We start from the raw sequence: 21,802 nt of genomic DNA, 5'->3' as shown, positions 1-21,802 counted from the left end.
ATGTTAGAGGTAATTAGTAGAAATCACTTGTGAAATAAATATTCTCGGTTGAAATAGGACACATCCATGATCTGCTGAATAATGAACAATGAGATTCCAACAAAATTCCTTTTTTCATTCATTTAAACAGAAATGATTATGCTCCAACAAAATAATCTGATGTGACACTGTTTTCTACACTTCACTGATCGTCTCTCATGCCAGAGTATAAACACTCCTGCGGGAGATCTATGTTATTCTTCGATCTTTTTGCTTTTCTCGAAGTGAAATCCAGCGCTGCGTAGTTCACTTCCACTGCGTCACCATCCTGCGATACAACAATTAAAGGTTAGACATGAAAACTGAGGCACCACATGTAAACGTTTTTACACTAAACATTAAAAAGACTAAACAAGGATCCCTGTGTCACTTCAAACATATGTACAAATATGCATTTTGTATATTTTAAGTACATTTTATGTACATATATGTGTGTATGTATATATATATATATATATATATACACATTGTATTGATTATGTTGTATGCTTGGAAAAGTTGTATCTAGTGTGTATTCCTGTCTTGTCCAGGACTTTTTTTTTTTTTTTTTACATCAATGAGTTTTATTCCAGGTTAAATAAAAGAAATGAGTTAAGTCTACTTATTCTGTTTTTCACCAAAGCCAAACGCAACCATAAGTGTTCCATTGTTGCAAACCTGCTCTTTAATCACATTCATTGAATATTTACCCCATAATTTGGTTGATCCTCAGACGATCTGACATAGCGAACGCGGTTGGACGCAGTTATGTCTCCTGTTCATAAAAATAAAATAAAACACAACAGCTTTAAGTGTGAGCAACACGTTGTACAACAATGAAGCCACAAGATGTCACAATTTCAACACTTTCTCCAACACATAACAACGGTTCCACCAGCTGCATCTTCACACTCCACGCTCCCCATCCTACATTTGGTCACACTGGGTTGTCGTCTTTAAGGAGAACGAAGTTTGGGAAGCACTGGTCAATAAAATCACTGAGCGTTCAGAAACACAGTGACCGTAGGCCCCATAACACACCATGTGCACAGTTGTACACTGGTCAGTGTCAGATCCTCCCTGTGAAACCCGTCACTCTGCCATTTTGTGTCTTTAAAATGTGCTCATTTGCAGATGGAAGAGCAGAACAGGGTCGGTCACATGGTGGCTGTGGCAGCTCCAGTGTGCGAGTGTGTCTTCCTGTATTTGTGGCTCTGTGAGAACCAGAAAGTGAGGTCCTCATAGAGTGGGGGATGTTTTGGCTGGTCCTCACTTTTGTAAAGGGCTTTTTGGGGGTTAAAACTTGGTTTTATGGTATTGGTTAAGGTAAGGGTAAAGGTTAGGTTTAGGCATTTAGTTGTGATGGTTAAGGTGAGAGTAAGGGACTAAGGAATCCTTTAGGTCTATGAGGGAATGAAGCACTAACATGTGTGTGTGTGTGTGTGTGTGTGTGTGTGTGTGTGTGTGTTCCAGGTAATAATCATATTAACACAGCACCAAAAAAAAGACTCGACACGACTCCACTCCTATACAATTTTGTCCATGATAACGATGGAATGACGATACAGTGATTATGACTATTTAATTTATGATGTATTGTGTTGTGTAATAGAACAGGAAAAGGTTGTTTAATTACAGGGTTTTTTGTATTCATTCGCAACAAAACGTCTGTTTCAAAAACTTTCTTAACTTATTGCACATATTTAACAAATGAATGAAGTAAATGTATAATGTCCATCTGCAATAGAACAAGCCTAACATAACCTCCATTATTACATTTCAAGGTGAAGACGTGTTGTATGTTTTCATGTGCGTAAGGTGAGAGTAAGTCTCCAGGAAATGAAGCTCAGTGAATGTAATGTCTTTTGAAGTCAAGGAAACAGGTCGACGGGTTGGGTTTGCTGCATAAAAATTGCAGATCTTCACTTAAGATTTGTTAATTACACAACAATCATGTTGCTAGTGTAAATACACTAAAAAGCCTTATAGTTTACATAAAAAGTCTCATGTAAATGATCACGATCATATTTTGAATTCGATCGCGCTGTTTAAAAGTGGAGCCCCATAAAAAGAGTTTAAAATCTATTCCTATCAGAGCTGGCTGCTACAGTAGCTGTAATTCAGCTTGTTGCCTGTCGAGAGAGAACTGGCTTTATTTTAACATTGTTTTGTTGTGAAAGGGGACAGCAGAGAATGTGTTGAAGCCCGTGAAAGACGGCCAAATGAAGAGATAAAGAATTAAATTATTGTACAATTTGAATATTTTTCAGCATTTTTGCTGCAGTAAATCTGCAATAAGAAAATATTCAAATGATTGTATACAAATCTATAGATTTTTGTCCAAATTCGTAGCAAACAATGCAAACAACACATTCTCAGTAAAAGTGTGCTAAACACTGTTGGACAGACACTACACTGTATTTCCATTATTCAAACAGTCATGCAGATGCAGATTAAATGTGAACCCATTGATGTGATAAGGCATAAATAAATAAATCACACTACAAAAACTGCCGTTAAAAACACGCTTGCTTGATGAATGAATGACCTCGATACCTTTGCAGTGTGCACAGACAGGCTTTCTCTTTCTGCAGATAATTAGAGCAGCAATCACAAGGACACAGCAGGACATCAGTATCCAGAGCACAATGACCACTAGTGACTGTTCTGGAGAAACAAAACGACATTTCCAAGAGACTCTAAGTGAAACGTGAAAGTACAGTTCATATCCACAGTGTTCGTCTACTTTGCCTTTTGTTGTCTTTTAGATATAAGGACTGAACTTTACAAAATGACACAAATATTAATCTTTAACACAAATTTTAAAGTCAATCATTTAAATATAATCCATGTAAATTACACTCCCCAAATTTTAAAAATGTTTCAATCCCCTGCTACATTTCTTTTAGCCCAATGAATCACTGAATCAGATCTAAATTCTGCAGAATATGATAAGATTACAATTTAAAAACTTACTTGTGTCCACTTTGGTTCCCTCACCAAACAGAATCTGCCCACATGTGACCACAGCACAGTAGTAATTCCCAGTGTCAGCAGAGTTCTGGATAGTTTTGGACAGACTGTAGATGCATGTCTTCTCCTCTCGATCATTCCTCCTGCTGCTGCTTGTGTAGAGGACACCAGGGTTTGATCCTCCTGATCCGTTTTTGAACCAGTGCACGTTGTGTTCACCTGGACACTGGACTGCGTTTTCTTTGTCCGTGGAGAGGAGTGAACACTCCAGAGTGACCGAGTGTCCCACGTCCACTGACTCTGACTCCGGACTTTGTTTCACATAGACTTGTTTCTCCAGATTTTTATGATCTGTGCGGTTCACAAAAGAGGGAATTCACTGTAAATAATTGTGTATATTATGTTATGGATATAAGAAAATAAAACCAGCATTTATTAATTACCATTCACCACCAGAATTGTGCCATGAAATGATGGAATCATGTAGGGCTCTCCTGATTGACAGTAGTATGTTGCTTCATCTTCTTTGCTTACATTTCCTATGCTAAGTGTGTATAGATCACCGTTTCTTATGATTTTGAATCTCGGGTTGTTAAACTGCCCAACAAGTCCAGCTCCTTTAGCAACAGTTTGGATCATATATCCAAATTTCACCTTAAACCAGAAAAACAAAATGAGCTCTTCAGTGGAGACACGACATGTCAAGTTCAAGTCAGCGCCAACTTCAGCCATGGCCAAAGACATTTGCTGAGGAACCTCTGCAGTTTGAGTCAGAGCTAAAGGGGAAAAACAGATAAACAGAGAGTTACAACATGACAGGATTCAAAAAAAAAAAAAAGTAAATTAGAATTGTGACACTCACACAATGCAGTCAGAAGAATCAAAGCAGCGAATCCTTCCATCATTGTTTTACATTTGCAGCCTTTTGCTCGACTGATGTCGTCCCACCTTTTTTTTCACATTTTTCTTAAAGTGTGAAAACAGTTGTGATTGGCTGACGTTACACTTCCTGTTTGACTGGGTTTGCATCTTGTCTCATTTACTATTAGAGTTTTCCACTTACACTTTATTGTTCGTCTTGTTCTTTTTTGTTTTGTTCTGTATTTTTTTGTGTTCTGCCAAAGGTTTGTTCAGCTTGTGCCTGTTTTGTCTGCCGAACTCAAAAAGTAAAGGATGTTAATGTAATCTTCTGTAATCTTGGTGGAAGTCTTGCTCATGTCTCTTCCTGTGACGGCACTCTGACCAATCCGTGGCCGGCAGTCTGGCGACGTCACGTATAGTATCGCCTCAGCTCGCATGGAACCTTGCCAGAGCAGGTACTAAAGTAGGTACCAGGTACCATCGCTAATGGAAACGCAAAATAACCACGTCGTCTAAACGCAGCACTTTTTACATTACACCTTATCTGTCATCCCCAAGTATAAACAACATATAACATTGTTTTTCACTTTTTTTTAATGACTTGAAAGGTTATTTACTTTTTTTAAACATCATATGTTAGAGGTAATTAGTAGAAATCACTTGTGAAATAAATATTCTCGGTTGAAATAGGACACATCCATGATCTGCTGAATAATGAACAATGAGATTCCAACAAAAATCAAGTCGCTTTTTTCATTCATTTAAACAGAAATGATTATGCTCCAACAAAATAATCTGATGTGACACTGTTTTCTACACTTCACTGATCGTCTCTCATGCCAGAGTATAAACACTCCTGCGGGAGATCTATGTTATTCTTCGATCTTTTTGCTTTTCTCGAAGTGAAATCCAGCGCTGCGTAGTTCACTTCCACTGCGTCACCATCCTGCGATACAACAATTAAAGGTTAGACATGAAAACTGAGGCACCACATGTAAACGTTTTTACACTAAACATTAAAAAGACTAAACACGGATCCCTGTGTCACTTCAAACATATGTACAAATATGCATTTTGTATATTTTAAGTACATTTTATGTACATATATATGTGTGTATGTATACATATATATATATACACATTGTATTGATTATGTTGTATGCTTGGAAAAGTTGTATCTAGTGTGTATTCCTGTCTTGTCCAGGACTTTTTTTTTTTTTTTTTACATCAATGAGTTTTATTCCAGGTTAAATAAAAGAAATGAGTTAAGTCTACTTATTCTGTTTTTCACCAAAGCCAAACGCAACCATAAGTGTTCCATTGTTGCAAACCTGCTCTTTAATCACATTGATTGAATATTTACCCCATAATTTGGTTGATCCTCAGACGATCTGACATAGCGAACGCGGTTGGACGCAGTTATGTCTCCTGTTCATAAAAATAAAATAATACACAACAGCTTTAAGTGTGAGCAACACGTTGTACAACAATGAAGCCACAAGATGTCACAATTTCAACACTTTCTCCAACACATAACAACGGTTCCACCAGCTGCATCTTCACACTCCACGCTCCCCATCCTACATTTGGTCACACTGGGTTGTCGTCTTTAAGAAGAACGAAGTTTGGGAAGCACTGGTCAATAAAATCACTGAGCGTTCAGAAACACAGTGACCGTAGGCCCCATAACGCACCATGTGCACAGTTGTACACTGGTCAGTGTCAGATCCTCCCTGTGAAACCCGTCACTCTGCCATTTTGTGTCTTTAAAATGTGCTCATTTGCAGATGGAAGAGCAGAACAGGGTCGGTCACATGGTGGCTGTGGCAGCTCCAGTGTGCGACTGTGTCTTCCTGTATTTGTGGCTCTGTGAGAACCAGAAAGTGAGGTCCTCATAGAGTGGGGGAGGCTGGTCCTCACTTTTGTAAAGGGCTTTTTGGGGGTTAAAACTTGGTTTTATGGTATTGGTTAAGGTAAGGGTAAAGGTTAGGTTTAGGCATTTAGTTGTGATGGTTAAGGTGAGAGTAAGGGACTAAGGAATCCTTTAGGTCTATGAGGGAATGAAGCACTAACGTGTGTGTGTGTGTGTGTGTGTGTGTGTGTGTGTGTGTGTTCCAGGTAATAATCATATTAACACAGCACCAAAAAAAAGACTCGACACGACTCCACTCCTATACAATTTTGTCCATGATAACGATGGAATGACGATACAGTGATTATGACTATTTAATTTATGATGTATTGTGTTGTGTAATAGAACAGGAAAAGGTTGTTTAATTACAGGGTTTTTTGTATTCATTCGCAACAAAACGTCTGTTTCAAAAACTTTCTTAACTTATTGCACACATTTAACAAATGAATGAAGTAAATGTATAATGTCTATCTGCAATAGAACAAGCCTAACATAACCTCCATTATTACATTTCAAGGTGAAGACGTGTTGTATGTTTTCATGTGCGTAAGGTGAGAGTAAGTCTCCAGGAAATGAAGCTCAGTGAATGTAATGTCTTTTGAAGTCAAGGAAACAGGTCGACGGGTTGGGTTTGCTGCATAAAAATTGCAGATCTTCACTTAAGATTTGTTAAATTACACAACAATCATGTTGCTAGTGTAAATACACTAAAAAGCCTTATGGTTTACATAAAAGGTCTCATGTAAATGATCACGATCATATTTTGAATTCGATCGCGCTGTTTAAAAGTGGAGCCCCATAAAAAGAGTTTAAAATCTATTCCTATCAGAGCTGGCTGCTACAGTAGCTGTAATTCAGCTTGTTGCCTGTCGAGAGAGAACTGGCTTTATTTTAACATTGTTTTGTTGTGAAAGGGGACAGCAGAGAATGTGTTGAAGCCCTGTGAAAGACGGCCAAATGAAGAGATAAAGAATTAAATTATTGCACAATTTGAATATTTTTCAGCATTTTTGCTGCAGTAAATCTGCAATAAGAAAATATTCAAATGATTGTACACAAATGTATAGATTTTTGTCCAAATTTGTAGCAAACAATGCAAACAACACATTCTCAGTAAAAGTGTGCTAAACACTGTTGGACAGACACTACACTGTATTTCCATTATTCAAACAGTCATGCAGATGCAGATTAAATGTGAACCCATTGATGTGATAAGGCATAAATAAATAAATCACACTGCAAAAACTGCCATTAAAAATGTGCTTGCTTGATGAATGAATGACCTCGATACCTTTGCAGTGTGCACAGACAGGCTTCCTCTTTCTGCAGAGAATTAGAGCAGCAATCACAAGGACACAGCAGGACATCAGTATCCAGGGCACAATGACCACTAGTGACTGTTCTGGAGAAACAAAACGACATTTCCAAGAGAATCTAAGTGAAACGTGAAAGTACATTTCATATCCACAGTGTTCGTCTACTTTGCCTTTTGTTGTCTTTTAGATATAAGGACTGAACTTTACAAAATGACACAAATATTAATCTTTAACACAAATTTTAAAGTCAATCATTTAAATATAATCCATGTAAATTACACTCCCCAAATTTTAAAAATGTTTCAATCTCCTGCTACATTTCTTTTAGCCCAATGAATCACTGAATCAGATCTATATTCTGCAGAATATGATAAGATTACAATTTAAAAACTTACTTGTGTCCACTTTGGTTCCCTCACCAAACAGAATCTGTCCACATGTGACCACAGCGCAGTAGTAATTCCCAGTGTCAGCAGAGTTCTGGATAGTTTTGGACAGACTGTAGATGCATGTCTTCTCCTCTCGATCATTCCTCCTGCTGCTGCTTGTGTAGAGGACACCAGGGTTTGATCCTCCTGATCCGTTTTTGAACCAGTGCACGTTGTGTTCGCCTGGACACTGGACTGCGTTTTCTTTGTCCGTGGAGAGGAGTGAACACTCGAGAGTGACCGAGTGTCCCACGTCCACTGACTCTGACTCCGGACTTTGTTTCACATAGACTTGTTTCTCCAGATTTTTATGATCTGTGTGGTTCACAAAAGAGGGAATTCACTGTAAATAATTGTGTATATTATGTTATGGATATAAGAAAATAAAACCAGCATTTATTAATTACCATTCACCACAAGAATTGTGCCATTAAATGATGGAGTCATGTAGGGCTCTCCTGATTGACAGTAGTATGTTGCTTCATCTTCTTTGCTTACATTTCCTATGCTAAGTGTGTATAGATCACCATTTCTTATGATTTTGAATCTCGGGTTGTTAAACTGCCCAACAAGTCCAGCTCCTTTAGCAACAGTTTGGATCATATATCCAAATTTCACCTTATACCAGAAAAACAAAATGAGCTCTGCAGTGGGGACTCGACATGTCAAGTTCAAGTCAGCGCCAACTTCAGCCATGGCCAAAGACATTTGCTGAGGAACCTCTGCAGTGTGAGTCAGAGCTAAAGGGGAACAACAGATAAACAGAGAGTTACAACATGACAGGATTTAAAACAAAAAAAAAGTAAATTAGAATTGTGACACTCACACAATGCAGACAGAAGAATCAAAGCAGCGAATCCTTCCATCATTGTTGTACATTTGCAGCCTTTTGCTCGACTGATGTCATCCCACCTTAAAGGGACAGGTTTTTTTTCACATTTTTATGTAAGTGTGAATACAGTAGTGGAAATTGTGGTGATTGGCTGACGTTACACTTCCTGTTTTACTGTGTTTGCATCTTGGCTCATTTACTGTTCCACTGGCGCTTTTATTGTTTGTTCGTTTTCTTTATGTTTGTTTTCCTTTTTTTTGTATTCTGCCAAAAGTTTGTTCAGCTTTTGTCTGTTTTGTCTGCCGAAACTCAATAAGTAAAGGACATGTTTAGATGTAATCACCTGGGGATGTGGGTTATAGCACAGAGTGGTGGTGATCTACATACCATACCATAGACACTGTGGGTAACTGAGAGGCCTCGGTGGAAAAAACTGTTTTTACCCATGGGCCCTCAGACTGATAAACCAAAGCAAGTATCACTGTTTTTTAATGTGTCCTTTTCATTTTTTATTCTTCCTGTTGTGTGAGAGATGACATTGAATCCTTTGCACTGTATCAGACTATTTGTGCAATGACAATAAAGTCATTCTATTCTATTCTATTCTGTTCAGTTCTATAACTAATTCAATATATTTAAAATTAAATTGCCCCTCGGGCTACAATGGGTATACCAAAATCTAAAAGATGAATCCTATTAACTGTGGTTAACTTCTTTTCTAATGTCTTATGCTGTACGCTTCTAAACTGTATATAAAAATGAACATAGGTTTCCAGTTTGGGAGTGACCATGGCAACAGACGATAACACTTCACGTGGTATTTTGCACCCAAACATGTCCACAGATAAAAATGGAACCGTTCTATGTACGACTAACTTGGTGTAAAGTAAAGTAAAAGTAAGAGAGCCTTTTTATTGCCGATGTGAGTTGGCAGCAATCTGTGTTCTCCGGGTTCTCAATAGACTTCGATGTAAACCCACTGGTGCTGCATTTAGATGTTCAGTGCAGAGCAGTCTGACGATGAGGTTGAGTTGTGGGTTAGGGATCACGGTAGGACTGAGGTTAAGGTTAGGATGAATATCTTAGTGGATCATCATAATAAATCAAATATAATGATAAAATAATACAGTATATGTTTTCCTTTTTCAGACACAGAAGGGTAGCCTGTGAGGCGATGCTGAGGGGCGCTGAGGGACGTGACAGAGCGGAAGTTTTTCAGAACAGGTTGACATGGAAACTCTTTGTTTGCACTTTCATGTGCACTCAGATCTTCGTACTACTCTAACGACCAACTTAACTTAGTGTGGTTTTTTGTGTGTTTCCTGAATAGAACTTTGTGTCGAACACGGTTCCTTTGACAGGACAGTAGAGAACATGGAAATGGCCTACGATATGCAGCCGTTAATGTGTTCCGAATTATTTTAGCAGGACACTACGTCAGTTTCTGTGTCTTAACACTTCAGAGCAAAAATGTGTCATCTTCTAATCTCGAGAAGCAAGACACTTCATAAATAGAGCATGGCTGAAGTTGCATTTTATCTGAAAATACAAAACCATTGATTACCATTTCAAATCAATTTCAAATGACACACTTTATTTTTTAAACTTGATGGATGAAAAATCAATGGCAATTCTTTTGTTTATGAAGTTGTACGGAAGAATAATCAACCTTCTGAGTGAATTATGTTACCATGTGAAGAGTGAACCAGTGGCCCAGTATAACAGCTATCACAGCTTTGCAAAGCAACTTTTTTGTTGTTTCACACACGAGTGAACGTACCACAAAATGACATTTCAGAGAAACAACAAACAGTCACTGAGACGTGAGACAAAGCTGCGGTCGGCTGTTGCGCTGCTTCTAAAAGACCACTGGGTATTTTTACTCGGAATCTCTGTGACTTTAACATCAACAGGATATGTAACTGCTTACAAGAAGTCAATGCTGGCTAAATTTAGCAAACCTATGGTCAATGCACAGAAATATCAATTTCCTACCACTCAACCTCATGCAAAGCAACCACAGTCACTTTTAAATAGTTTAAAGGATTGAACCATGATTCATTTCAGGACTGTAATGAGGCAAATCAGATCTCACAGTTTAAGCATAAACATATATTTTGAAGAAAGGTTTGTCATGTCCCGTGTTAAGTGTAAAGTCTGCGTCAGTTAGTTTAGTTTATGTGTACTCCTGGTTTTATTTTGGTGAATGGTTTTTCTTTCTTCCTGTCTGCACTTCATCTGTCGCGTCACGTCTCGTTGATTCCCTGATTGTCTGCACCTGGTGTTAATCAGTTCATGCTCCTTTAAATACGCCCTCCTCCCTTTGTCTTGTGCGTCTCCTCGTCCTGCACCTCACGTCTCCTGTTTGGAATTCTGCGTCTGCTTCATAAGTAACTTTGCTTTGTTAATATAAACTGTTTCGGTTGAACTGAGATCTCTGCTTCCACCTTTGTGCATTTGGGTCCATTCTGTGTTTGAGTGTGTTAGGCCCTTGACACGGTTTTGTAAAACAAAAAAAACAAAAAAAAACGGGGGGTCAGCTTTAGTACTGATCCAGAACATGGACCTGTCCGTCTTTGTGAAACATAAAAACAAAAGCTACGAACTGCATACCTGTCAATGTGCACTGTATCTTAGTGGTTAATTAGGTCGTTTTCGCACCCTAATAGTCTCCGCTAGACTCGGTTCAACTAGGGGTTGCAACAATCAGCTGGTCCGAGTTTGCTTTCACGCTGCACTTTAGTGAAACAAACCGAAGGAGAAGTCAAGACAACAATGAACAAGAAAACTCGCTCATTTGTTGGTTAATGCAGGACAACTTCTGTTTCCTCCACATAAGAGCAAAACATGGAGCTGCATCCAATCCTATCGTTTTATGTCAACATACGACACGTATATGCTGCAACAATGGCTCAGACATTTCTCCAGGCTATCGTTGTACACGCGTGTATGTTTTGGTTGTGTTTACCCACAATGCCCCGCGTTGTAGTCCGCTTCCTGCATTTGGTTCACTCGAAGTGAACCGAGACTTATGTTTTTAGGCGGACCAGAGGACCAAACTCTCAAAGAAAAGGCAGTCTCCTAAAGTTCCCCCCCGGTTTGTCCCCTGCATGAATGAAAATTAAAAATGTCAGAATACAGTTCCTCAGAAAGCAATGGAACAAAAATGTGCTTTTACAAGATCCCGTGTGCGTGGAACAAGACAACATTGTCTCATGTAATTTTATAACTCTTCAGCTATGATTGTCAATTATCAACACACTCTCAACCAGAAAGCACCGCTGCTCTGTCTCACGTTCTAACATTCGTCACAGCAGGAGCTGGTTAATATTAACTAGCTCTAAGCTCATAAAAGTTGAGAAGTCCAGCAAAGTCAGTGATAAATCAGCGTCTCTGTCACCACCACACCCTGTGTGTCTGTGTCTACAGTGAACCAGTTAGCACCTGTTTGTCAGGGCCATTCCCTTTTTATATAAAGGCCTTACACTTCCTCTGTGCTCGAGCGAAACACATGGACATAAGACACAGCAGATGACCATATTTTTAATCATGGAAAAGCACTGGCACATGGTGTATCTGTGGAGTAACGTCCTGGTTCTCGGTGTTGCAGCGTTCAACCTGGATACTCAGAGTGTGCTGCAGAGAAATGGAGATCCGGGAAGTCTGTTTGGATTCTCCGTTGCCCTTCACCAGCAGCTGAATCCTGTCAGGAAGAACCTGTGAGTGAAAATGTGTGTGTGTTATTTAAGCAAACATATTAAGAGTCTGTGTCTTATCACTTGAGGTGTCTTCCTGCAGACTGCTGGTGGGTGCTCCTCGGTCAAAACACCAGAACCAGGTGAATGTTACGGGCGTTGTTTACCAGTGTGATCTGTCTACAAAAACTGAGCGCTGTCAGCCCATTGAGTTTGACAGTAAAGGTTTGTTCACGACTTTTCTTATACTATGTTTAAATGTTTTAATATGATCAATGGTGGGAAAAGAACATTTGCTCTTGTAGTGTGTACCTTTCAAGACCACCTTACGTTAGTTTATTGCTATTTTATGAAAATGTGTAGTGATAATTTTAGATGTATGCATGATAATGCTTAAAAGTAAGTTATTATTTAGTTTGCGGACCAATTTGTGGTCCTTTTGAGTCACAGATAGAGATGAAAGTGATTATCTGTACTGTGCACAAAAGTCTAGGTACCCACTAGCATATAATATATAATGAGAGACAGTTCAGATTCGCTGCAGGTTTGTGGTCATTGGACTAAATTAGCTCAAGCGACTAGAGGACATTTATTGCAGTACTTGAACAGTCCATAATTATAATTTAAGCAGGGGTGTTTCAAGAGATTTTGTGGGTACCCTGCATCAAATTAACTCAAAGAAATTCAGTGGCATTTGGTCTTATTTGGGGGTTTCACCAAATTAGTCGCATGCATTTATCAGAGTAGAATTTTAAATGCAAGAGCGGAGAGACGGTTCTTCTTCCATTGTGGCAACACGGTAAGCTCAGGCTGTTTATTTTTACAGAGTTCCTCGCTAGTAGAGACATAAATGGTCAGTGGATGGGAATTAGAGTGACGAGCCAAGGCCCGGGTCGAAATGTAATGGTAAGCAAGCGGAAAAAAACTCCACAGTGAAAGAATCAGATCAAAATAGATTCAATCTGTCAACAGCTTTTGTAATTTTCTCCTCCTTCATCTCTAGACCTGTGCTCATCGCTACCAACAGTGGAGCGATAGCCCAAGTGATAGTGTCCCTCACCTGCTGACGGGTCAGTGCTACCTCTTAGGAGAAGACCTGAAGGTCGGAAAGGAAGAGAGGACGTGGAGGAGGGTCGTTTGTGATGCAGGGCACCTCAACAGACGTCCCAAGAACCATGAGTGGTTTGCATACTGTCAGCAGGGTCACGGAGCAGCTTTTGCAAAGGACAACAAATCCCTGTTGTTTGGGGCAACTGGTGCCTATAGCTGGAAAGGTAGAATAAACATGTACAGCTACAGTAGTGCAACATAAGCATAACGCTGTGTACTGCTGATAAAATGAGCTTGTTTTTTGTCACAAAATAAAGTTTTATGAATGATTTTATCAAGTTCAATGCTCACTGTGCTTTTTCCTGTTTGTTTGCAGGAACAGTGCGAATGGAGCTCTTGGACAACCTGGACATCTTGGGTGAAGATCCTCGTGAAACTGGAGATATAGACCTGTTTGACCGAGAGCTCATTCCTCTGCAGTCAAACAGCTACCTTGGTCAGTTTCTGGTCTGAATGTCTTATCAAGTTGTTAAATCGTGATAAAATTCTATTCTGCTTTGTCAACCAAATCTATAGAACTCTATGAGTTCTAAATATGCAGTATAACTATACTGTACCAGCTCCATTTGTGCCGTCCAGGATTCTCCATTGACTCTGGCATGGCCCTGATCAGAAAGGGTGAGCTGACAATTGTATCGGGAGCACCGAGAGGAGGCTACAGCGGCCAGGTGGCATTTCTCAAGGCAGATCCCGTGGCTCGGAGAAATTTGTCTGTGGAAGTCGTCCTCTCTGGTCCAGGCTTAGCCTCCTCCTTTGGCTATGATGTGGCAGTGGTGGATTTGAATGGTGACGGGTATGTTTAACAAACCTACTGAGACATTTATAGGGTTAAAACATCTTCACTTCAAACATCTCATGGTTTGCAGATGATGCAATGATAGTCCTCTTTTTTTTTGTTCCCTGTGACAGTTTTAATTCTGCAAATATGATTAAGGCCTTGAAATTCTACATGAAACCTAACACATATATTAATTTATCTTCTATATCATGGAAGAAACCTTGTCCTCCTTTCAGTGTCACTTGCAGAGCCATGAAACTTGTAGTCAAACCTTTATCTTCATCAACATTAAAAACACAAACATCATCACAGAGACAATAATTCATGCCATAACTTGAGACATGGCTGTTCTTGGTATATGTGAATATTATAGGTTCTGTATTGGCCTTGTGTTCTTATAGCTGGGAGGATCTTGCAGTGGGAGCGCCGCAGTTCTATGTTAAAGATGGTCAGGTTGGAGGAGCGGTCTACGTCTATATCAACAAGCAAGGAAGACAGTGGGAGGACGTTGTTCCAACACAGCTTCCTGGACGCAGCGACTCTATGTTCGGCCTTGCAGTGGAAAACATCGGAGACACCAATCGAGACGGTTATGGAGGTTGTCGCAATTTAACATATCATTGTATCGTTCACTGTAAGAAACTGCAATGTTAGTTTCCATGAAACTGTGGCGTCTGTTTTCAGATTTTAAACATCGCAAGAAAGGATTTTTTTTTTTTTTACATTTTTGTGAATATCCTCAATCAATAATGCAGATATTATAATGTATTGAATTACTGTGGGCGACCCATGGCCGAGCAGAAGAGAATTGGCCTTGTTGAAACCACCACCAGGGGGTGGGGCACATTCAGTGTGTTCCTAGCGCAGATCCTAATTCCTACTAAAAATCTCTGCTGAATTAGAACTGCTCATGATCCACTGTGGCAAAAAAAAGCATTATATAGTCAATTTCCCGTTGTTCCATTTTGTCCTCATGCTATATTTTGCTGACAGATATTGCCGTTGGAGCTCCATACGACGGTTCTGGTCGGGTTTATATTTACTGTGGCTCATCTGATGGTATCAACAAAAAGCCTGCACAGGTGAGGTTGTGGGGCTCAAAGGCTGTCAGATTGTCATAGTTCAAATCACCATATTATCATAGTTTGTTTTTTTGTTTTTTTTCAGGTACTATTGTCAAAATCCAAACACGTGAATCTGTTTGGATATTCTCTGTCTGGAAACTTGGATGTGGACGACAATGAGTATCCTGATCTGGCCGTAGGAGCTCTCTCGGATTCTGTTTTTGTTTTCAGGTAAATTTACAGCTTCAGCACAAACAGTTTAATGTATTAAGTATTTTAGCAGCTGCTTATTCTGATCAAGTTTGGTTTTTTTCTTTTTTTTTTGGAAAAATAATGTAAAACGTAGAACTTTTCTGAAATACTTGGGCGGCTGTGGATCAGTGGAAAAACTGTATTTCAATTGAAAGGTTGTGGCTCAGTTCCTTGTCCCTCTGCAAGACGCTTGACCCCGAAGTTGTTACTGATGGCTGTGCTGGTATTATGTGACTGAATGATAGATGTAGAAAAGCACTATATAAATACTTAACATTTATCATTCACGAATTATGAGTTTATTTTTAGTCATTTAATTTAGGCTTGTTACCTGTTTAAATAAAGACATCTTTACCCCTTTTTACTATTCTGAAAGAGGCTATATGATTATTATTGGCACTGTTAAAGGGCCATTGATCTGAGCCATCTGTTTTACTCTTTCTCATGTTTCATAAAACTGATTCTTTACCCTAATACATTTCAATTCAGTGAGTTTTTGCTGTCCCTCTTGCAGAGCAAGACCAGTGGTCACTGTGCTCAGCACTCTGCGGGTGACACCAAATAAAATAGACATCACAAAGGAACAGTGTGATAAAAGCACATGGTAAGATGTACAAAAACACCCAATTAAACTGTATATAACTCAATCTACCAGCAGGCCTATGGGCCTTTGATCCAGTGTCTCAACACAAATGTCTGTGCAGTTATTTTACAGCCCACGCCTGCTTTACCTACACGGCACATTCACCGTCGTTCAACCCCAAACTGAGTGAGTTTCCCACCGTCTGCTCTTTTCACTTTTCACATGTAGTGTCTTATAACATGTGCATTTCCTGCCCAAGTTCAGGCTTACAGTAAAAACTCTTTCATAGCTGGTGGAAAAACTAAGTCCTTCAAGGGCACTTTCACACCAGAGCAGTTTGGTCCGCTTTAAACGGACCAGAGTTTGTTTCTTTCCTCGGATACAAATCGCTTGGGCAGTTGTGAAAGCTCGTCCGAACTTAGGTGAGAACAAACAAGCAAACTCTGGTCCACGTGGTCGCAAACAGACTATTCAGCAAACCAAAGAGAAGAAGCGAGGATAGCTCATTTCCTTTCAAGTTACAAAGGTCTTTGTGAACAAAAAGGGTGTCATAATATTTCTGTGCTGTATCCTTCATCTGAAAATGGGCTCTGTCAAGCAAAACTATCAGACCTGACTATATAACTATAACTTCTCATGACTGTTTCTTTGCATTTTCAGTCATTTTCGTCTTGCTGCTGCCGGTCTTAACATAAAAAATGTATAATTTATTGAGCTCAGTGCCGGAATGTCGCCAGGCAAAATTTTTAATATATATATATATATACTGAGAAACAGAGAGAGAGAGTTTTGTGCCATTTGACTTGAATATAACAGAAAATTTTGTTTATATAAAATTCAGTTTTGAGCTCAGGTTTCTCAAAATTGAACTGAAACATAAACTTAAAACACATTAGAATTAATTTGCACTTGTATTAGCGGCCGCGCGATCTTGGCAGTTGTTAGAGTAGCGACGTTAATTGCGGTCTTAGTGGTAATCAGAATGACTTTGAATCTGTTGTACTAATAATCTCACGTTTCCTCTGTAGTGCTTAACTACACCGTTGTGGGAGACGCTGAGAGGAAAAAAGTGAGACTTCCTGCAAGAGTCAATCTTCAGAGTTCATCTCGAGGACATCTGGAGCTGACACGACAAGGAAGAGAAATCTGTATTGACACCAATCTCCGTCTTGTGGTATTGTCTCACTTCTGGAATCTGCGTCATCAGTTTCTGGGTCTAACTAACCTAGTTTTGGGGGGGACTAAGCCATAGCACCTGTTAATGTCCAATTGTCATTTGTAAAGAGCAACACACACCAGGCTGCACACGTTCATACATAATCAAATCCTGTTTCAGCGGGACATCAAAGACAGGCTGCACAGTGTCCCCGTCACCATCACTGTGTCTCTGTGGAGCTCCAGTGAGACACGCAGGGCAAGTGCAGATCTGCCCAGTGTCACTCCTGTCCTCAACCTCTACCAGCAGAGGACCACGGTCTCACAGGTACTGCTGTAGTTCCCTCTGTTTTACTTTGCCATCGTAGAATTTGGAAAATTGTGATTTCTGTTGTTTTGTTTTTGGGGTTGTTTTTTTTTTTTACAGATCATCTTAGTAAATGAAGGCTGTGGCAGTGACAACATTTGCCAAAGTAACCTGGCGTTACAGTATAAGTTCTGTTCCAGAAAAACACACAACGAGCAGAACGTCTTCACTCCATTAGCCAGGTAAAAACAGTGAAACTCAGTATAGTCTTGAAAATCTAAACGTTTCTAAACCTAAAAGTGAACACTAATCTGGGATTATGTTATGTCTGCAGTGAGGATGGTATGCCTGTCATCACTCCCTCTCAGGAAGACATGGCCTTAGAGGTAACTGTGACAAACAGAAACGGGGACGATGCACACCAGAGTCACTCAGTCATCATGCTTCCAGACACTCTACGCTACTCCTCCATTATCCACAACGCCCCTGCAGTGAGTACATGAAGGAAAAACACATTTTCACAAATTAAAGGTAACAACGGCAGCATTAATTGGTGAAGTAGCAGAGATGTTTATAGTTTCTTCATTGTGGGCTATTGTAAAAACATGGAGGTCCTATCTGGAACAATCTTCCTCTGCATCTTTACTCTTTGGCTTTTCGACCCTGTATGAGACGTTGATTTTACCTGTTTTTATTGTACGGTTTGTTTTTTGTGTTGTTTTTATATAAAAAAATGTATTATTATTATTATTTTCTACAGCATGTTTTTTTGGGTCTTTTAGATATTATGTTTCTATATTTTATTTATCTCTGATGCACAGCACTTTGTTCCAGTTGTTGTTTGTTGTTAAAGTGCTTTATCAAGAAAGAAAGTTTTTGGGGGGTTCATGAAAAACATGTGGATTTGAGGATTAGTTGGATTAGTTACTAATTGGACACTCAGTGGACAGTTTGGTTGTTTGTCTCTGTGGGGTGCTGTGATGGACTGGTGACCTGTCCTTATGCCGTCTGTCAGGATTGGCACCAGCAACCCTCATGTGGAGGATAAAGTGGTAGAAAATAAATAATGGTTGAAAAACAACCATTCATACAATTAGGTGATTGTACACTTAAAATAGGTATAATTACTTAAATTTCAACCAAATGTCAAGGTTTTCCTAAGGTTTTGCATGTTTAAATTAAATATACTGTATGTAAACTTGTGAAAGTTCATGACAACACAGTCTGTCTTTGTCCTAATAATTAATTACTGTTTTGTTTTTTCACAGGACAGTGATTTCTCCTTGTTATTGTTTTTGTACACCACTGTAACTGTGTGTTTGCATCCATAGGAAACACAAGTGAGTTGTACAGCCAATGACAAAGGAACATTAATAGACTGTGAGCTGGGAAACCCACTCCAAAGAGATGCTGAGGTAAGTTCTTTATACTTTATACTCCACACGTTTGTGTCTTCATCGGCTGATGACTGTTCACGCTTCCCTTCAGCTGACTTTTTACGTCATACTCGCGACGTCCAGCATTTCACTGAGCACGAAATATGTCAACGTCACGTTGCAACTGGAAACGTAAGTGGAACAACAACTTGTGCCCGTTATTCGTCCACGGCTTACAAATCGAGACAGTAATGGTGGTGACTTTTCTGACATTTGTTACGTAGGACAAGTGAGCAGACAATTCAGGCAGTTGAAGCATTGGCCAAAGTGGTTTTTGAGCTGGAACTGCAAGTGTTTGGGTCAGTACAGGTTTCTGTTTTTGTGTCATATTGTTTATCATATATTGCCAAATCATACATACCAAAAAAATGTCATGTTTTCTATTCTTTTTTCCAAGACAAGCCAGACCATCCCAGGTGTTACATAGCGAAAACTCTAATGGGGAAAGTGCCATCAACTCGATGGATGAAATTGGAGCCCGGATTCTGTATCAATTTAAGGTGAGATGTCATGTTGCGACCTTGCAAAAACATGTTTCTCTACAAAACCTTGGTTTGTTTGTTTTTTAGATCACAAATCTGGGCAGACCACTGAAATCTTTCGCCAATGTGTCACTTATCATCAAGTGGCCAAAGAAGAACTCGGTAGGAAAATGGCTTCTGTACTTGTCTCACATCACTGGTGAAGGTGTACAGTCCGTCCCCTGCTCACCGGCGAATGAAGTCAACCCACTTAAACACATTAAGGTAATAAATACCACTAACTTTTTGAAAGTCCTATCATTAAAAATGCCTTTAACTCCCCTTTGACTTGATCACATTTGACATCAAGGGTTGGAACCACTTATCAAGGAAAAGGCGCGAGGCTGAACACGAGGCCCTCTCTACTGACAATGTGCTCTCAAATCTTCTAACAAGGAAATATAAAACATTGGTAAGAAATCTATTAGAAAGATACAGACAGTTTAAAAACACATGTCACCATAGGATAAAGAAGGCAGGTCATGTGAGTTACAGCAGGCAAGAAGATAAGGATTCTACAGATGGCAAACTCTTGTTTTCTCCTCCTCAGACCTGCTCAGATGGACTGAATTGTGTGGACATACAGTGCCCTCTGCCAGATTTAGACAGTAATGCAGTGGTGGTCCTGCATTCCTACCTCTGGAACACCACTTTAACTGAGGTCTGCTGCCTAACAGGCTTCTGAGCTTTCAGTTTATCAGTTTCGCAGCTTGTTGTTTTCCATTACCTAAAAACGACCTATCCATTTATCTTTGTCTCTCTCCAATGAAGGATTACAGCTCTTTGAACTATCTGGACATTGTTCTAGATGCAACTCTTAAATTAACCCACTCTCCAGAGAACATTGGACTCAAACGAGAGAAGCCTGGGACAACGGTAACAACCAAAAAAAGAGTGTTTATAATTGTGTCTACCTTCTGTTTCTCATTGAAAGTCATTTGAATTTGCAGGGTAATGTTAATGATCTTTACAATAATACAGAAAACCACATTTGTCCACAGGTAAAATTTACCGTGTTTTTCGAGAAAAAGGTGGAATTCCTGACCAAAGTTGCCTGGTGGATAATCTTGCTGACAGTTGTTGCTTTGCTTCTGTTGCTGGTGGTTTTTGCCTACTTGATGTGCAAGGTAAAGAGTTAAATTTACCTGAAACTTTTTTGAACCTAACCATGCTAATAATAACTTATGGAGGGAATCATCAAGACGACCTCAAAATGAAAATAATAAGGTACTGCATATAAGAATCCAACAAGTGAGTCCATTTAAAAAAAATATATATAATAGTACACAACCTTTCATGTTTATATTTTTACGTTATGTTTCAAAGTTGCACCTATTTTGGTGAATAGAGCTGGGTAAAAATATATAGATTTTTTGAAAAATTAAATATTGAGTCATAAAATCCTTGGATAAACTTCTTTTCAATGCCATTTCCTGTGTCTTCTGCTCAAATCTTCTTCTGATGAGCAGAGACCACGCGGCCGTTGGGCAAGGTGTGGTCACAGCACCCTCTGCTGGACAAACAGTCTGATTTAAACACAGCGTCTAGGGCTGTTTTCTTTAGGGATGGGAATCGTTATTGGTCCAATACTGGCCAAAATCGGACAGATAAAAATGTAGAATTCGATACAATCATAAATCCTATATATATATATATATATATATATATATATATATATATATATATATATATATATATATATATATATATATATATATATATATATATATATATATATATATATATATATATATATATATATATATATATATATATATATATATATATATATATATATATATATATATATATATATATATATATATATATATTTGACTGTATCGGAATAATATTGTTGAAAAACGTGCATTAATTTAACTATTTTGTATGTAAACAATAATTTATGATACTCCAAGTCAAAGTGAGCCAAGGTTTGTAGAATTTGCAGCATTATTAATGGTAATGCTTTTGACTGGCATGGAGCAGATTTATTGCACATTTGCTTTGACTTGGTGGCCTTTATTTTAAAGTTGTGTCCTATTTCTGTATAACTTGTTGTTTTATATGTAGAAATCAGGGTCATGAGCCTCCTTGTTTAAAATAAGGTTATGATAATAAAAAAAAAGTTGCTGAAATAGACATGTCAGTGTATGCTGACTGCATGTGAAGAATTGAGGTGAAAATATGATACTATGGCGTGTTACTGTTGTGATATACTGTAACTACATATAGATGTATACTGACTGAGCTTATTTTCCTGTCCTTGTCAGAATGAATACGTTCGCTCTCTTGCACGAATCAAGAAGTCCTCTCACAAAGGAGCTCCAAACACAGAGACTGTACCTCTGAACAGCTGAAAGGAGAAACTACAGGCACAATGTCGGTCCATTAATCTGTTTGTTTTTTATGTGGATTTGGATATGGAATGTAGGAAAATCAAAGAACAGGTGGTGTTATAACCTAAACATAGGTAATTTTATAAGCCACCATGGAATATGGAATTTAATAAGATGTCTTACTGTTGTTTTTTTTAACTCAAATGTATTGTAAAGGTACTTTTT

General features: G+C 38.8%; 3 protein-coding genes and 1 long non-coding RNA gene across 4 annotated transcripts; 1 reads left to right on the top strand and 3 right to left on the bottom strand.

Moving 5' to 3' along the window:
* Window positions 1-220: 220 nt before the first annotated feature.
* On the bottom strand, window positions 221-2,656 carry LOC131472931 (uncharacterized). Its single transcript, XR_009242158.1, has 3 exons — window positions 2,575-2,656; window positions 729-793; window positions 221-307 (listed from the first exon to the last, which is right to left on the bottom strand). It is a non-coding gene; the product is annotated as an uncharacterized LOC131472931 (long non-coding RNA).
* Window positions 2,657-2,741: 85 nt separating this feature from the next.
* On the bottom strand, window positions 2,742-3,789 carry LOC131473066 (uncharacterized; the record flags this gene model as incomplete). The annotated part of the gene is made up of 3 exons (XM_058650585.1): window positions 2,742-2,800; window positions 2,995-3,342; window positions 3,435-3,789. Coding segments are annotated over 3 exons (762 nt in total), but the record flags the coding sequence as incomplete, so codon positions are not given.
* Window positions 3,790-4,550: 761 nt separating this feature from the next.
* Window positions 4,551-8,400, bottom strand: LOC131472864 (uncharacterized). The gene is made up of 6 exons (XM_058650335.1): window positions 8,335-8,400; window positions 7,916-8,248; window positions 7,476-7,823; window positions 7,056-7,166; window positions 5,216-5,280; window positions 4,551-4,798 (listed from the first exon to the last, which is right to left on the bottom strand). The coding sequence occupies exons 1-6, from the start codon at window positions 8,375-8,377 to the stop codon at window positions 4,673-4,675; spliced, it is 1,026 nt and encodes a 341-aa protein (XP_058506318.1). The 5' UTR covers window positions 8,378-8,400; the 3' UTR covers window positions 4,551-4,672.
* A 3,329-nt stretch (window positions 8,401-11,729) lies between these two features.
* LOC131472500 (integrin alpha-6-like) lies at window positions 11,730-21,799 on the top strand. Its single transcript, XM_058649768.1, has 25 exons — window positions 11,730-12,059; window positions 12,139-12,260; window positions 12,862-12,941; window positions 13,039-13,309; window positions 13,462-13,581; window positions 13,725-13,938; window positions 14,325-14,521; window positions 14,917-15,005; window positions 15,091-15,218; window positions 15,754-15,843; window positions 15,944-16,008; window positions 16,851-16,996; window positions 17,159-17,305; window positions 17,405-17,526; window positions 17,619-17,775; window positions 18,616-18,699; window positions 18,773-18,852; window positions 18,945-19,019; window positions 19,118-19,220; window positions 19,290-19,466; window positions 19,552-19,653; window positions 19,792-19,902; window positions 20,013-20,117; window positions 20,243-20,368; window positions 21,512-21,799. The coding sequence occupies exons 1-25, from the start codon at window positions 11,872-11,874 to the stop codon at window positions 21,596-21,598; spliced, it is 3,186 nt and encodes a 1,061-aa protein (XP_058505751.1). The 5' UTR covers window positions 11,730-11,871; the 3' UTR covers window positions 21,599-21,799.
* Window positions 21,800-21,802: the final 3 nt, after the last annotated feature.

Source organism: Solea solea, chromosome 14 (genome assembly GCF_958295425.1).
Source record: "Solea solea chromosome 14, fSolSol10.1, whole genome shotgun sequence".
In the NCBI taxonomy this organism is placed as follows: Eukaryota; Metazoa; Chordata; class Actinopteri; order Pleuronectiformes; family Soleidae; genus Solea; species Solea solea.
Note: the sequence above shows the minus strand (reverse complement) of the source record. Positions and strands in the feature narration are given on the sequence as shown.